The sequence below is a fragment of the Alexandromys fortis genome, unplaced genomic scaffold (genome assembly GCF_014885135.2).
Source record: "Alexandromys fortis isolate MF-2015 unplaced genomic scaffold, M_Fortis_MF-2015_v1.1 scaffold_72, whole genome shotgun sequence".
NCBI lineage: Eukaryota > Metazoa > Chordata > Mammalia > Rodentia > Cricetidae > Alexandromys > Alexandromys fortis.
Genome location: NW_026067969.1, coordinates 2,963,930 through 2,979,513, shown reverse-complemented (window position 1 = coordinate 2,979,513; position 15,584 = coordinate 2,963,930). Strand labels below are relative to the sequence as shown.

General features: G+C 47.4%; 2 protein-coding genes across 7 annotated transcripts in view; one reads left to right on the top strand and one right to left on the bottom strand.

Annotated features, from left to right (window-relative positions):
* Brd3 (bromodomain containing 3) overlaps window positions 1-6,412 on the top strand; it is a 32,440-nt gene extending 26,028 nt beyond the window's left edge. For all 6 annotated transcript variants that reach the window (XM_050154933.1, XM_050154930.1, XM_050154935.1 and 3 more), the window contains 3 exons: window positions 1,372-1,664; window positions 2,619-2,744; window positions 3,446-6,412. In XM_050154933.1, coding sequence (XP_050010890.1) covers window positions 1,372-1,664; window positions 2,619-2,744; window positions 3,446-3,561 — 535 coding nt within the window. In that variant the 3' untranslated portion in view covers window positions 3,562-6,412. The remainder of the gene's footprint in view (window positions 1-1,371; window positions 1,665-2,618; window positions 2,745-3,445) is intronic.
* On the bottom strand, window positions 5,694-10,704 carry Brd3os (BRD3 opposite strand). The gene has a single exon (XM_050154939.1). The coding sequence runs from the start codon at window positions 9,206-9,208 to the stop codon at window positions 8,954-8,956; it is 255 nt and encodes an 84-aa protein (XP_050010896.1). The 5' UTR covers window positions 9,209-10,704; the 3' UTR covers window positions 5,694-8,953.
* Window positions 10,705-15,584: the final 4,880 nt, after the last annotated feature.

The following is a 15,584-nucleotide window of genomic DNA, read 5'->3' as shown; positions in this document are numbered from 1 at the left end:
TGGGGGTTGACTATGTTGTGGGACTCCTCCACTCTGCATTTTGTGGCCTGGCTTTAATGCAAAAATCTGTAGGACTAAAGTATCTTCACGGGCAGTTGACACATGATGTAGATAGAATCCAGTCTCTTCCAGATAATATTGCTTGACCTGAAACCTTCCTTGTTGCTTTTAATTTTTGAGACAGGGTCTATGTGTCCCTGTCCTAAAACTCACTGTGTAAATTAGGTTGGCTTCTGACTCACGGACATTAAAATTTTAATTTTAAATTAAAAACAAAGCCAGGTGTTTTTAATCCCAGCACTCAGGAGATGGTGGCAGTCAGAGCTCTGTGAAGTCAAGGCCAGTTTCATCTACATGGTACATTCCAGGGCAGCCAGGGCTGCATAGTAAGAACCCGTCTCAAAAATTAATTAGAAAATCATGTACGTGTGTGTGTGTGCACATGTGTGCATGCACGCATGTACATGTGGAGGTCAGAGGACAGTTTTACAAGAGGGGGTTGGGTTCTCTCATTCTATTAGGTGTGGATACTGGGGATTGTTGAGGTATCAGGCCTTCATCCACCAAGCCATCTCACCAACCCCTCAAGCCCTCATTATAAGAATATAAATATAGCCATTTATGACTTTCCCACCCCTTCAGAGACAGGGTCTCCCAGTGTAGTCCACACTGGATTTGCATTTATGACCATTTTGCCTGTTGTAGTTTGTATGGTGTTTTCCTGTCTTCTTTCCTTTAACTGACACTGAAGGGTCTTGTTTCTCCAAATATTTTTTTTTTAAGATTTATTTATTATATATACAGTGTTCTGCCTGCACATATAACTGCAGACCAGAAGAGGGCACAGATCACATTACAGATGGTTGTGAGCCACCATGTGGTTGCTGGGAATTGAACTCAGTATCTTTGGAAAAACAGTGCTCTTAGCTGCTGAGCCATCTCTCCAGTCCAGGTCTTGTTTCTCATCTGATCATCTCTTGCTTTTAGCTGGTGCATCAGCCACTTGCACTTAGTGTACTAACTGACACAGTAGGATTTCATCTACCGTGACATCACTCTCTCTACGCCTGTTTTTTCTCTTTCTGCCACATTGCCAATTATCTGAATGTGGAGATCTGGTTTTGACTTGTTGGGTTTGAAAGATAGTTTCTGACTGGGCCCTGGGCCAGGAAACACATGTTGTGACCCTGAAGTATGGTCTTGCCTGTCCGTGGCAGGCAGACTAGACATCAGTGGCCCAGCTTTTGTTCCTGAGGAACCTTGGGTACACTCCTAGGGAAGAGAGCAATCTGTAGTGGAGAAGAAGACAGCTAGGTGGTGGGACAGGTAACTGAGACTCAATGTCACATGGCTCCCTGTCTTCTTCCTTAGACAGCTAAAGAAGGGTGGCAAGCAGGCATCTGCATCCTATGACTCAGAGGAAGAGGAGGAGGGCCTGCCCATGAGCTATGATGAAAAGCGTCAACTCAGCCTGGACATCAACCGGTTGCCTGGCGAGAAGCTAGGCCGTGTGGTGCACATCATCCAGTCCCGGGAGCCCTCGCTCAGGGACTCAAACCCAGATGAGATTGAAATTGACTTTGAGACCCTGAAGCCAACCACGCTACGGGAACTGGAGAGATATGTCAAGTCTTGTTTACAGAAAAAGCAGAGGAAACCGTTGTGTAAGTTTTCTGGCAGAGCATGTGGCTCATAGCCTCTGCAGCCCCTGAGAATAGGCACTGGCTCACAGCTGCCTTACTGTCTAAGCCTACCTGCCCACCACAGGCCCCAAAGACATCTGCCAGTACATGCCTGCCCCCATATCCTCTTCCCTGTTCTCTGCTAAGGAAGATGCCTATTAGGCCTTAACTGGCTTGTAGTGGAAAGGTAGGACTGGGGTTGGCCTCGCCCATTTGTTCATGTCCAGTTAGGGCCCTTCTCTCTCCCCTCCCTTCCTAAAGCTCCATCTGGGGCTTTGACTGCAGGGAAGAGTCTCACTCCCTTGACTCATCAAGTGTCCAGAATCTCTACAGGATGGACTCTGACCCTAGGTAAAGTGCACCCTGAATTTGATAGTTTCACCAGACAGGAACCAGTCACTGCCAGAGTCTGCAGGTGCTGGAGGCTGGGAGGAAGGGAAGTCCCAAGGCAGCCCCTCACTATCTAGGCTCATGACAACCTAAGTGTGGCTGCTCGTATGTGTTTGATCCTCTTTTGCTCTGGAACAGACTGACTTGAAGGTGATAATGATAAATCTGACGGTGAAGGCGTAACTTTGCCAGACCATGTCAGTCTCTGTGGCTTAGGCAGGAGAGAATAGCTGTGCTGAAGGAGGACTGAGACAGGGTCTGTGCCCTTCCCGTGGACAGAGGACAAGTCAGAGCCCAGACTCTAAACTCTGGTAAGGTGTAGAGATGAGGGAAGGCTCTGTAGATGTGTCACGGTGGTTCCAGGTCCCTGGTGTTTCCTACTACACAGGGATCCGATAACAGCTCTGCACCAAAGACACTGATTCTGCAGCAAGGCAGGTGGCGCATGCACTAGTGTGTGGGACTGGGACTTTTTGGCTGCCTGGTTGGCTACTGGCTGCTGGCAAGTTATAGGGAATGTCTCACTGCTTACCTGCCATTCTACAGCAACAAGTGGGAAGAAGCAGGCAGCCAAATCGAAAGAGGAGCTAGCTCAGGAGAAGAAAAAGGAGCTGGAGAAGCGGCTACAGGATGTCAGTGGACAACTGAACAGCAAGAAACCCACTAAGAAAGGTAACCATCCAGGCCATCAGAGGACAGTAATCACAAGGACCAGAAGAGTTTGATCAACCTCCTAGTATCTCTTAGATTTATCTACAACTAGGGGTGGGGGCATCTTTGGCCTTTGGGAGGTTGCAGAATCTTGTGTGTGTGTGTGTGTGCACGTGTAAGCTCCTAAAGGCCCACACAGTTGGGTTCCTGGAAAGAGCTCCTTAGGCCTGGGATCCACCCCTAAGCATCAATCACCAGCTTGTAAGAAGCAGCTACTTTCTGGCATTCTAACCCAGCATATTAAATTGGTGTAGTGGCAAGCTCTGTCTTCTGCCCAGGCCCTAGGTTTATGTGAGTGGGTATTTTTGTCTCTTCTCTCTGGAGTTTGAGACCTTTTCCCTTTGTTTCAGAGATGCTCTAGAATAGCAGGATATAGGCAGTGGACAGAGTCTGAGACCATTGGTCAGCTGGGATCCCACCTGGGCTTGCATACCAAGTGCTATAGTTTTGTGGTTTATATCTTCCTAGTGTCAGATAGGGCAGTGAGGGTCTGTGACTTGTGTCCTAGTGTGGCCACGTGGCCACTGAATGCTATTTTATGAGCATCCTTCAAATATTTGCTGTACCTCTGGGTCAAGACACAGATAACCTGTGACAGGGTAGTGGCGTGAACACTTTTGATCACACACTGCTCAGCGAGGGCCTCCTTGCTGTCCCTACAGAGAAGTCCAGCTCAGCGCCCTCGGGAGGCCCATCAAGGCTCAGCAGTAGCAGCTCCTCTGAGTCTGCGAGCAGCAGCTCCAGTGGGTCCAGCTCCGACAGCAGTGACTCAGAGTGAACTCGGACTGGAACAGAGCTGGACAGATGGATGTGGCACACGCCGACTGCAGTGTCCCCTCCTATGGTTAATATACTTTCGTTCCATGGTGTGCAGGTTTTCTTTTACTTCAGTGTTATGATCTCTTCCAGCTGTGCTCCGGTAGGGCGGAGAGCCTCGCACGTGCACCAGACCCCAAGAGAGGGCCGAGCTCTGCGGGAAATGCCTTTGCAGCTTGGTTCAGTTGTTTGGAGACTGCGGCCTGGGATGCTAACGTGATAACCATAGACACAGTGGGAGATGTGTCTGGACCTGCCCAATACCTCTTCAGGCCCAGCCTCGCCCTTAGTAACTTGGAGGAAGCCTTTCAAGGGTTTTGGTCTAGAATGGGTTCTGTGTTTGAAAGCTGTTAGAACACTAACCAGCAGGTTACTTCTCTCTGCAGGGGCTGAGGACAGGTGTCAGCCCACAGAAACCAGGCTGGGCCCCAGCAGAGGGTCCTGGTAGCTGCAGACCAGAGCCTTCCACTTCTGGGTTGGGTGTGGAGGAAGAGGGGTGCTGAGTTCTCTGGCCCTATGGCTGTGCAGCGTGCAGGTTTCGGGATACCGAAACTTTTACCTCAACTTAAGGGAATAAAACAAAAAACAAAAAGATTTAAAAAAAAAACAAAAACAAAATAGAAAACAATAACAAAAAACTTTTTTGTAAGTTCATCCATTTTCTACAGAAGTCCAGTCCAGCGTGCCCCACTTTGCTAGCGCTGCCTGGCTGCCGCCACCTCACACTCTGAACCACCTCCCCAGTTTTATGTATATATAAATACTTTATTTATTAACATCATTGGTCATTTTTAAAAAAAGGAAAAAAAAAGAAAAGAAAAAAAACATAAATAAGTGCATTAAGAGAAGTAGTGGAGATACAGGCCTCTGGTAACGATACTGGACCCGTGGTGAGAAGATTTGGTCCTGTGGCGGCGTGCCCTTCTGGTGCTCATCACGTCTGGGCTCTCTGGGTTTTTTTGTTTTTTTTTGTTTGTTTGTTTGTTTGTTTTGTTTTAGATGAAGTTTGGGGATTTTACAAATGTAGACACCCTTCGGCTGCAGCGCATCCTCATTTTTATGTTGTCTGTTCAGTTCTTTCGTACTAACATCAACGGAGGGAACCTTGGTTCTTCAACACAAGCTTTGTAAGCTGAGAGAAAAACGATGTATATCAGGCCAAGTCCTTGACATTTAATTTTCTATTGTAAAAAGTAATAATATACAGAGTTTAACAGAAAGTTCTGATCAGTTTGTTGTTGTGGAGGCTGCCAAATGGTTTTGGAATTCAGGGTCAGCCTGGATTAGCTCTGAGCATTGTGGCCTCAGCCAGGAGCACATGGGCCATTCTCCCAGGCCTGTAAGTACCTGCCTCTCCAGCCTGCAGAGGCTCTTCCTGACCTACTTTTGACAGGGACAAAGGTGAGCCTGATAATTGCAGGGGTCCCTGTTCAAGAATTTCCAGTTAGCCCAGAAAACTGATTCTCCTGATCCCCACCTGAGAGAGCCAAGTGCAGAGCCTTGTGTTGTATGGTTTTACTTGTGGTGGGGTCTGTGCAGTTTCTTCCTTTGCTTCTAGGCAGAGCCAGGGACCCTTAACATCCCACATGGGAGAAGTTTAAAACTCCTAAAAGCAGTCCCACTAGCCTACTAGTGAATGTGGGCAGGCAGTGGGCATCAAGCTCGGGAAGTGGCTGGCTGGCTACCATGTCTAGACGCCTGGTGAGTTATCAGTCAGTTTGTTAAACTTGTAAGCCAGTTTTGTTTATAATAAAAATATAAGTGGATTTTAAGGTTCCATTTTTTTAAAGTTACCCTTGTTTTTCAAAGGTATTTTTTAAACAGATCTTTAATAGAATATTTAAGCTGTGACTAAGAAATAAACATGAGGAAATTGACGGGCCTTCACATGGGGTCTCAGTGGTGGCCTACCGTGACAGCTAGCCAGCATGCCTGGGCAAGGCACAGTGCCTCTGTGAGCTGTTAGGCAAGCAGAGTCTGGCTCTGGAGTGGCATCCCAGCAGCGGGGCAGTGGTGTAGAGCTGGTTACACGGGATGGAGGGTCTGGCATTTCCACGACTGTGGTCCCTACTGAGCAGCTTCTGTCATTGGTGCTTTTAACTTTTTTTTTTTTTTTTTTTTTTAAGCTTTCTGTCTAGACTTAAACTGTTTTGTCTCCACATTGGTTCCCACAATGCCAGGCTGCAGGGTAACTGCCATTCCCTTCTTGTGAGTTACAAAGGCTACATGGACTTAGATTGTCCTGTACAGAGGTGGAGGGCAGCTGTTCATGACTTCCTTGAGGGTTACATGCAGGGGTGGGGTAGGCACTTGGCAGAGTCTTGGAGGCTGAGGGATCAGATCTCCTCAGGCTGTGTAACTTAGCTTGCTTACAGACTGGAGACATTTTTTTTCTGTGGTTTTCTTGGTTTTTCCTTTTGCAGCTGTCACACCTTTTACAGTCATTTGGGAAACAAACCCACTGTTAAAGCTTCGTCATCCTGTTTATCATTGTCCCTGCTGCTGGCATAACACTTCCAGAAGCTTTTCTTTTTTTATATATATATTTAAAATGTTTCTTTTCTGTATGATGTGCATGCAAGTTTACCGTAACTTTTCTTAAACTTTTTAGTGCCGTTTCTAGTATATTCCTGTAAATGTCAGTTACTGAAAATGAGTCCATTGTAAGTAGTTTTAGCTTGTTTTTTGCAATGCCGGCCTCAACACCACAGAGTTAAAAACGGTAGGAAGTACTCTGGTGTCTCTGGTAATCATGAACCTTTCTCCTGGGGTGTTTGTTTTGTTTTCATAATAAAAAGAAGGGGGAAAAAGGCTATGTCTGTGTAGTTCTCTTTGCTGCCATGCCTCTTTTTTTGTTGTTATTGTTTGTTTGTTTTTGTTTTTTCAAGACAGCGTTGGAGCCTGTCCGGGAACTCGCTCTGTAGAACCAGGCTCTCATCGAACTCAGAGAGATCCACCTGCCTCTGCCTTCTGAATGCTGGGATGAAAGGCATGTGCCACCACTGCCCAACTGCAGTGCTTCTTTCTAAGGGCACAAGGCGAGCTCCTCACACTTGACTTCTTACAGCTTTTGGTAGAAACACACAGAACATCCCAAAAGGGCTTTAAAATACTTCAAGCTAAGTGTGGTGGTGGCACATACCTGTAATCTATTGGGAAGTTGAAGCTGCAGAACTGATTTTTTTTTTTTTTTGGAGACGGGTGTCTTTGTCTAACAGCTCTGGCTGTCCAGGAACTGCTCTGTAGACAAGGCTGGCTTCAGTGTCACTGAAATCGACCTGCCTTTGCCTCCCAAGTGCTAGGATTAAAGATGTGTGCCACCACTGCCGGGCTGCTGTGAATTCTTTAAGACCAGCCTACTACAATAACAATGGAGACTCTTGCAGGACAGTAGCAAAGAACTTGGAAGCTGCCATCCGTCATGGTGCTGGGGGACAGGAAGTCCTCACTTGGACTGACTGCCTTTCCGAGGATCAAGGCTTTCTTCAGACGGTCTCACCATTCCCTCCCCTCCTTGCTGCAGTCTACTGTCAGGTTATTTGTGGCATAGGCCTCCAAGTGTGAGCCCAGTAGAAATGTAGGTGAGAATCATGAAGAACCCTGTACTACGCACTAAGAATAGGCTGTGGAGTGCCTTAGACACAGTGAAGAAGGAATGGGGAGTTGGGCTTTAGGGTCTAAGAATCCTAAAGTTTTCCAAGTGGCCAAGCCATTGGCATCAAGCCTGGGCAGGAGGTTCTTGTCGGGTCCTATGGCATGTCCATTCATTCCATCCACAGTGAGTCAGGCTACCTCATCATCCTTGCTGACACTAACCCTTCCCATCAGACTAGACTCTTAGAGCACTGACCTGGCCTCCCGAGACAGATGGCATCCTCCTGTAGTCTAAGCAGCTTAGTGACTTCCCAGTGTCCTACATGGAGCCTGATGCTTATGTGCCACTCATTCCTGCCGACCCCCTGAAGACCGCTGTCCTGCAAGTGCTTACCCTCCTAACAGTCTGTGACCTCAAATCCCATCTCCAAGTCAGTGCTGTGTCTGATGCAGTCTTGGGATAGCGTGAGGTGGAAGCATTTGGCAGAAAGGCTGAAGCTTTCCTGTAGGACTTCAGCTGAATTAAAAAAGGCTTGACAAGCTAAGGGAACAGTTTCCAACTCCTAGGACTCCCTGTCAGGCCAAGCAACCTGAACTGTTCAACGAGCTTCCTCTCTAAATGTACAAGGATAGTCTACAGAAGTCCAACCCATGGCCTTGGTCTGCAGCGGGGACTAAGCCAAAGGACTTAGGTTCCTCAGGAGGCTCCAGCTAGCTAGGTCTGGCTGGCTGAAGTGTTTGAGGAATGCACTGTGTCCTGGTGGTTCTAGAACAAATTTGCACATCTCTAAAGAGATGTAGGGTATAGTGAACACAGCCAAGGGTGAGACATTCTCTTTACTTAGATTATAAGCCAGGTGCCGTCTCTGCCAGTGAGTGCCTGGTGAGTGGGCAGAACAAGTTGCAAGTGGGGGTACTGCCACTGGCAGTTTGTTACTGCAGAGTGCGAGGACATGCATGCCTTCTGACAGTGGCTGTTTGATGTATTTCCATATTGGGGCTCCCTTATCAATCATTAGCTGTTAACTGTGTTCAGAAAGCTCAGGTTTTACACACCAAGGTAAATGAGAAAGGAAAGAGTCTTAAGACATTTATTTAGAAGACTCGGCTTTGACAAAACACATTCCCTGAATTTGTATAGCTACACAGACCTTAAGTGCACCAGAGGCAAGTACGTTCCAGCTGTCTATACCATGTGTACTGAGGTGGAACATGAGATCTAATGAAGCCCACCGCGACCTGACAGGAAGGAGCCCCTATTCTCCACCATCAGGTAAATGCTCTCCCACACATGATTAGGTTTGGAATCAAATCAGGCAACTTCTATGGGGCTTTAAATTGCAGGGGTTTGCTTTAGGTGTTTAGGACATAACACACCTACATACAAGACCAGGTTGGTGCTGCAATGCAGTAACCTATACATCACTAAACTCTTGGCTTTGGAGTGCCACTACAGCCTGGGCCCCTTTCCACATGTCACTGCAGTGAACAGGGTGATCTGGGACCCTCCAAGAAGAGAGTCCCCTCTTTACCCTGGACCTGACCCATTTTGTATCAGGCAAGCAGCACATAGGAGCTGGGGACGTCTTCCTGGTTTCCCTTTTGTTTGGAACAAGCATTGTGAGCGCCAAGGCCTGGGCAGTGAGGGGCACGTCTAGGTACCAGCTGTTGATTGATAAAAAGCTGGGTGATATTCTTGGGTGTTGAGTTTTTATACCACAGCTTGATCTTCACATCCGTCAAGGGTCATCTCCCTGGGATTACATGACTGAGCAAAACTTAGACTGGCCGGTGTCCCTAGAGACCCCAAGCTGGTTTTTGTCTCGAACTAAGATGGCTTCATTTCCATACTGGGAGTACCACATGCTACGACTCCTGCTCAGGTATGTACTGGGTGGTACAGACTCCAACTTCTGCTGCTGCTGTTGCCAAATGAGCAAGGAAGTGTCCCTGTACCGGAGGCGGGCAAAGCGTTCTGACAGGGCCTTCTCTGCCAGCGGGACCCGGCCACTCATCCCCCAGTCCCAGGCTCAGGAACAGATGGCTGCTTTGCTCTGTTAACTAGTTGCCCAAGAGCCTTGATGGCTGTTGGGTTAAGGAGTCCTTGTTCCCCTTAGTCATGGATGTAGGCAACTCAGACCTTCCATGGGCAAGATCTCAGGAGGGCAGGGGAAGCCAAGACACCGCTGACTGGTTCAAAAGCCATGTGAGAGTCATTCCAGACAGAAAGTGGGTCAGATTGGCATTGTGGTCCAAACTCTGCACAATAGAGCTCTATAGACTTGGCAGAGACTCCACACCACTCTGGGAAGCCTGTCAGGTGTCCACTGCCTCGGCAACACTTCTGAACTCAGGGAGACATATCCAGGATCCCGAGAGAACGGGCATTGTACAGTCTACAGAAGGCGCTGACCATTCCACACTACTCACAACGCAGTTGGGATCTGGACTTAGTGCTGGTTCAAGTCCTTTTCTTCTAGCTACTCTTCCACTCTTAACATGGGTGACATTGCAAAGGGAAGAAGCTGTCGGGCATCGGGAGCAGGCCCAACACGGGCTTCCCCATCGGCAGCAGCCTGGATGGGGTAGAGTTCAGTAAAGCTACTCACGGATGCGGCCGGCTGAGTTGGGTGGAAGGGTGAGGCGTGTGGGCAATCGCAGGTCCCTTAATAACCCACGGATGCTTAGTGATACCGGGGTCTCTGCTGGTGAGAGAAGCGTCCCTCAAATACGGAGCAGAACTCCTGGGAGGAGGGAGGATGCAAGTCCCACGCCCCTCGCCCCTGCTTCTGGCAAAAGTATAGCTTGCCCAGCCCTGTCCAGACGTTCCAGCAGAGTAGCCTTCCCGACCAGCGTTCGTGGACACGCGTGGGCCGGGTGACGCAGGTGCTCCAGGTCCGGGGCGGGTCCAGGAGGCCGCGGCTACGTCTCCATGGCAGCGTCGCAGGCGTGGTGAGTCGAGCGCCGAGGACCGGCTGCCTACGGACCCATCGATCACTCCGCGAGGCGGGGGACTACCCAGAGGGAGTGGCGGAGTTGCCCGAGACGGGTGGGGAAGAGAAGGGGGAGGAGGAACTGGAGAAGGAGGAACAGGAAAGGTGTTGGGAATCTAAAGGGAGGGAAGAGGGGAGGAGCTGGGAGATGGGAAGAGCCGGTGGAAGGAGACGTCAAGAAGAGCAAAATCCAGAATTAGAGGCTTGGAGAGAGAAGAGGATCCCGAGGAAGTGTGTGTTGCGGGGAGAGGAAGACGTACTAGGAGATGGGGAGGAGCTGAGAGAGGCAGGATGAGAGGAAAGAAGGAGTAGGGAAGGAGCATGAGGAAGAAGAACTGTTGAGGAGAGGATGAGGCTTGAGCCTAGGAGCCTGAAGAAGCGGAGGAGGAAGGGGCGTTTTGGGAGGAAAGGGACATTGCGGGAGTCGGTGGAGGTGGTAAAGACAAAGGGAAAAGCTAGAAGAGAGACGCCTGGGGAAGACAGGAGTCAGGATAAAGGAGTGGGTGGGCGGGCGGAGAGCGCGGGAGCCTAAGAGCTGGGGAGAACTTGGGGGCTGGGTTTGAGGCGGAGCCTGGAGAGGGAGGAGCTGCTGGGGAACACGGAGGAAGCCTGGAGGAAATGCTGAGGAAGAGCAGGCCTTAACATTAAGGCACCTTCCCAGTCCTGATGCTGTTATAATGGTTCCTGCGGCTTTTCTTTATGTTTGGGTTGGGGTGCTCCAAGTGAAGTGTTGTTCTCCGGTTTTATTTCCTTTTTTTGCAGTTACTTTGTCAGACCTATTGCTGTTACTATCGACTTCCCACTCAAATGATGGGTGGATTTTTTCTCAATTTATTCCCTGTTGTGTGGGATGTATCATTTCAAAGGCAGCTATGTAACTCCATCACTCCACGTACTATTCATCTGAATTGTCCTAACAGCCCCAGAGAAATTCAGCATGCACTCAGAACTCACCTCTGCACTCTTCCATTAGACCCCAGCAACATACTTTGACCCCGTGTTCATCGTTTTCCTTCATAAAGTTATTTTCACAGTTTCCCCCAATGCAAGAATATTGACATCCGTGGGTAGGGAGGGTTAAGGGTAGAATGATGGTGGCCAGCACATGGGAGGCGGAGGTAGGCAGATCTCTGAGTTTGAGGCCAGTTTAGTATAGGTAGTGTTTCAGGCCAATCAAGACTATATAACAAGACCTGGGGGGGGGGGGGGGAGGGAGGGAGGGAGGGAGGAAGAGAGAGAGAGAGAGAGAGAGAGGAAAAAGGAATATGAACACCCTCAAAGCAGAACCAATTTTCAGAATACCAATTCTTTTGTTTGTTTGTTTTTTAATTTTATTTATTTTATGCATATAAGTACTCTGTTTGCATGTATGACTACATGCCAGAAGACAGCATCAGGTCCCACTATAGATGGTTGTGAGCCACCATGTGGTTTCCGGGAATTGAATTCAGGACCTCTGGAAGAACAGCCAGTGCTCTTAACCTCTGAGCCGTTTTTCCAGCTGTTTGTTTTGAGACAAGGTTTTTCTGTGTATCCCTGGCTGTCCTGGAACTCACTTTGTAGACTAGGCTGATCTCTAACTCAGAGACCCACCCACGTCTGCCTCCCGAGTGCTTGGACTAAAGGTGTGTGCCACCACTGTCCAGCTCCTTCTCAAGTTCTTAATGATTCCTCTTGAGAATCTTGAGTTCTTTTGTTTTGTTTGTTTTTCAAGACAGGGTTTCTCTGTGATACAATCCTGGCTGTTCTGGAACTTGTTTTGTAGACCAGGCTGGGTTTGAACTCACTGAGATCCACCTGTCCCTGCCTCCGAAGTGCTGGGATTAAAGGCACATCCCACCACCTCCTTGAGTTCCTAATGATCTTCCTGCCTTGGCTGCTAGTAGAAGTAGCCATCAAGTGACTTACCTGATTTCTGAGGGCAGGCCCCTGAGTGGTGGGCTTTTCATCCTAGCTCTACAGTTTGGGCTGCGTTCGCAGAAGATTTTCCTTTTTCTATGCCCCCTGGTGCTGCCAGTCCCTGCATGTGTCCATGCCTGGGATCTCACCAGTGCTTACTGATTAGGCCAGTCACTGACTGTCCTTCCTGATCTGTCCATGCCCCATGGAAGCAGGAACTTCAGTAGCTTCTCTGTGCCTTCCCGCCATGACAGTGGCAGTAAAACCCTCTATGCCCAGGAATCTGACGACAGAGCTGTATTTGCTCTCGGTTCTGGAAGTGAGATATCTGAACTCCTGTTGTGGACGGAGATGGGGGTGTAGCTCAGTCGATAGGGTATTTGTCTAGGATGCACACAGCCTAGGTTAGACCCCTAGCACTTCATAAAATAAAACTGGGTGTGGTGGTACAGCCCCCACACACTGGAGGGCTGGAGGTGGGGCAGAAGAATAAGGAGTTCAAGCCCATCCTTGGCTATGTAGTGAGCTTAAGGCCAGCATGGGCTACACGAGAGAGACTGTATCTAAAAAAAAAAAAAAAAAAAAGTAGAATCTGAGGGGGGGAGGGGTGGTAACACATACCTCTAATCTAAGTACTTGGGAGGCAGAGGTAGATGGATCTCTGTGAGTTTGAGGCCAGCCTGGTCTACAGATGGAGTTCCAGGACAGCCAGGGCTACACAGAAAAGTCCTATCTCAAAAAAACAACAAACAAAACAAAAAGACAAAAGCAAACAAAAAAAACCCAAAAAATATGGATAAGGTGACTCTTACTGCCAGCACTCTGGGGGAAAGTTATCTGCAGGGTCTCCTAGCTACAATGACTGCTCTCTGTGTCTGTCCATCCTTAGCTTGCGGCTGAGTCACTTCTGTCTCTACCTCAGTGACCACATGGCTATTCTTCCTCGTTGTGTCACCAAACAAATCCTCTACCCCGTGTTACTGGGTCTCTAAGGAAGCAACACTGAATCGAGAAGTCACGAAGATAGTTTAAAAGGATCTCATTGTCAAGACCCCTTTCCCCAATCAGACTCCATTCTTGGGCCTCAGGGTTTTCACACGCACACGTCTTTGGGGGACATACCACTTGCCCTGCTATAACACCTAACACAAAAATTGGTATAGAAATAAATGGGGGGAGGTTGGGATTGGTTATCTGGCCAGGTTGTGGCTGGAAGCTCTGGATACAGCTTATCTCAGGGAACAGGTCAAAGGGCAACGCTAACTAAACACTGACTAATCCGATTGTCCCCTCTGGTCACCGAGGAGGTGGAACCCAGTGGCAGCTTCTGCAGGACCCAGAATGATGAAAAAGAAAAGTATTCAGTTGTTTTGGCTACAGTATGGAATTTATTTATTTATTCACTCATTTGTTTATTCAGGAAAGTTCTCCATGTGTATCACTAGCTGGCCTGAACCGCACTATGTAGCTCAAGCGGGCCCTGATTTACAATCCTCCTGCCTCAGCTTCTTGAGCAGATAGAATTAAAGGCCTGCACCACCAGGCCTGGCAAAGCTAGTGTTTTTTGTACACAGGGAAAGTGCTGATCTACAACCATTAGCCCAAAGTAATATTTTGTATTCAGTTTTTGAAACTTGAATATATGTGAACAATTTTTTTTAATCTTATCAAACCCCCTACTTCCTCCCTCCAACTCTTCCCCGGTGCTATAGGGATGAAGACTTTGCATTGGTATGGATCTTGGTTTATTGATACAAATTTAAGGTCAATTTTGTTATATTGCTGCTCTTGATTAAGGTATTGTGTTTGTGCAGCTCATTTAAAAATGTAATGTATAATTAAAAATACAGGTTAATTGATAGTCATCTATAATAGTCAAGCTTGTAGCCATGTTAGTTAGGTTTTCTAAATGTACAGAGATTTATTTCAGTTGGAAAGACATTTAAACCTTTCAAATAGTAATAGAATATGGCATTTAAAATGTTTAAGAACTTAGGACTTTTCATGACAATGAGATACATCTGCTCCTGGCAGTACCAATCTACTTCAAGAGGATGATTCGCATCGAAGAGGCTCCTTATGGAGTTTGTTAGCCATTTGTGCAAGAAATTGCTCTTGCCTGGACTACTTGATCGTTTGTTGTATGAACTGGACATTCAGGACCCACACAAAAATAACTGCTGAAGTTGCCTAAAGAAGGTAAGACAGTCCTTCAGGGTTTCTGCTTCATAAAAGAGTCTGCCAGACGTTCTGCAGAATACAGAAGAAAGTGACTGACAAACTGCCAATAGAGGCAAAACAGTCTTTCACATTTCCTGCTTCATGAAAATGTCTGCCAGATATTATGGGTCAGTAGGCTGAAGATGGGCACCCCAATGTTACAAAAGAACTTTGGGTGACTGTCCAGGCAGCAAGATGTCTCTGTCAATTCTAGAGTTTTGAAAGTTGCTTACAATGAACTTCCTGTTTACTTAGGTAATATATCCTTCTGGCGTCTCTAATGGAGTTGAAGAATAGATAGTTATAATTATAATTGTAAATGGACCTAATGTTGTAACTATAGTTCTTGTTTGATAACTGTTTTGTTATATGTACTTTTACTATGTTAAAGTTAAAACTTTACTTTTTATTTAGACAGAAAAGGGGAAGTGTTGTGGGATGTCCTTCTGTATATGTATTGCTTTAATTGGTTAATGAATAAAGCTCCTTTGGCCTATGGCAGGGCAGAATAGAGAAAGGTGGAATTCCAAGCAGATACAGGAGGAAAGAAGGTGGAGTTGCAGTGGTGGCACACTCCTTTACACCCAGCACTCAGGATGCAGAGGCAGGAGGATCTCTGTGAGTTTGAGGTCAGCCTGGTCTACAGAGCTAGTTCCAGGACAGGCACCAAAGCTACACAGAGAAACCCTGTCACAAAACAAACAAACAAATGGCAGAGTCAGGGAGATGCCATGTAGCCACTGAAGGAGACAAATGCCTGGGAACCTTACCGAACCTTGTGGTAAAATATAAAATAATGGAAATGGGTTAATTTAAGATATAAGAGCTAGCTAGCAATACACTTAAGTGATTGGCCAAGCAGTGTTGTAACTAATATAATTTCTGTGTGATTATTTCAGGTCTGGGCAGCTGGGAAATAAATAAGCAGTCTCTGCTACACTGTGGGACAACCAACCTGTCTCCCTCCTGACTTCACATCCTTTTATTTTTACTATTGCTGTTATTATTTTTGTTGTTCTTAGCCCACTGATTCTAATTAATGCTGACCATATGCACACAGGTGTGGGATTATCCATTGGGGCATGGACAACCTACCAGTGCCCACATCCCCAGAGAAAAGTGAAGGCGTAAGTCATAAACAATGCCACACCAGTTTGGAATTATGATTAATAGGGTGGTATTTATTTAAAGGGGAAAAAACTTACAGATAACCGTCCCAGACAACAGCCCTCTGTGCAATCAGGTAGAAGTCTAGTTGCCTGAACTGGAGCAGGAAGCA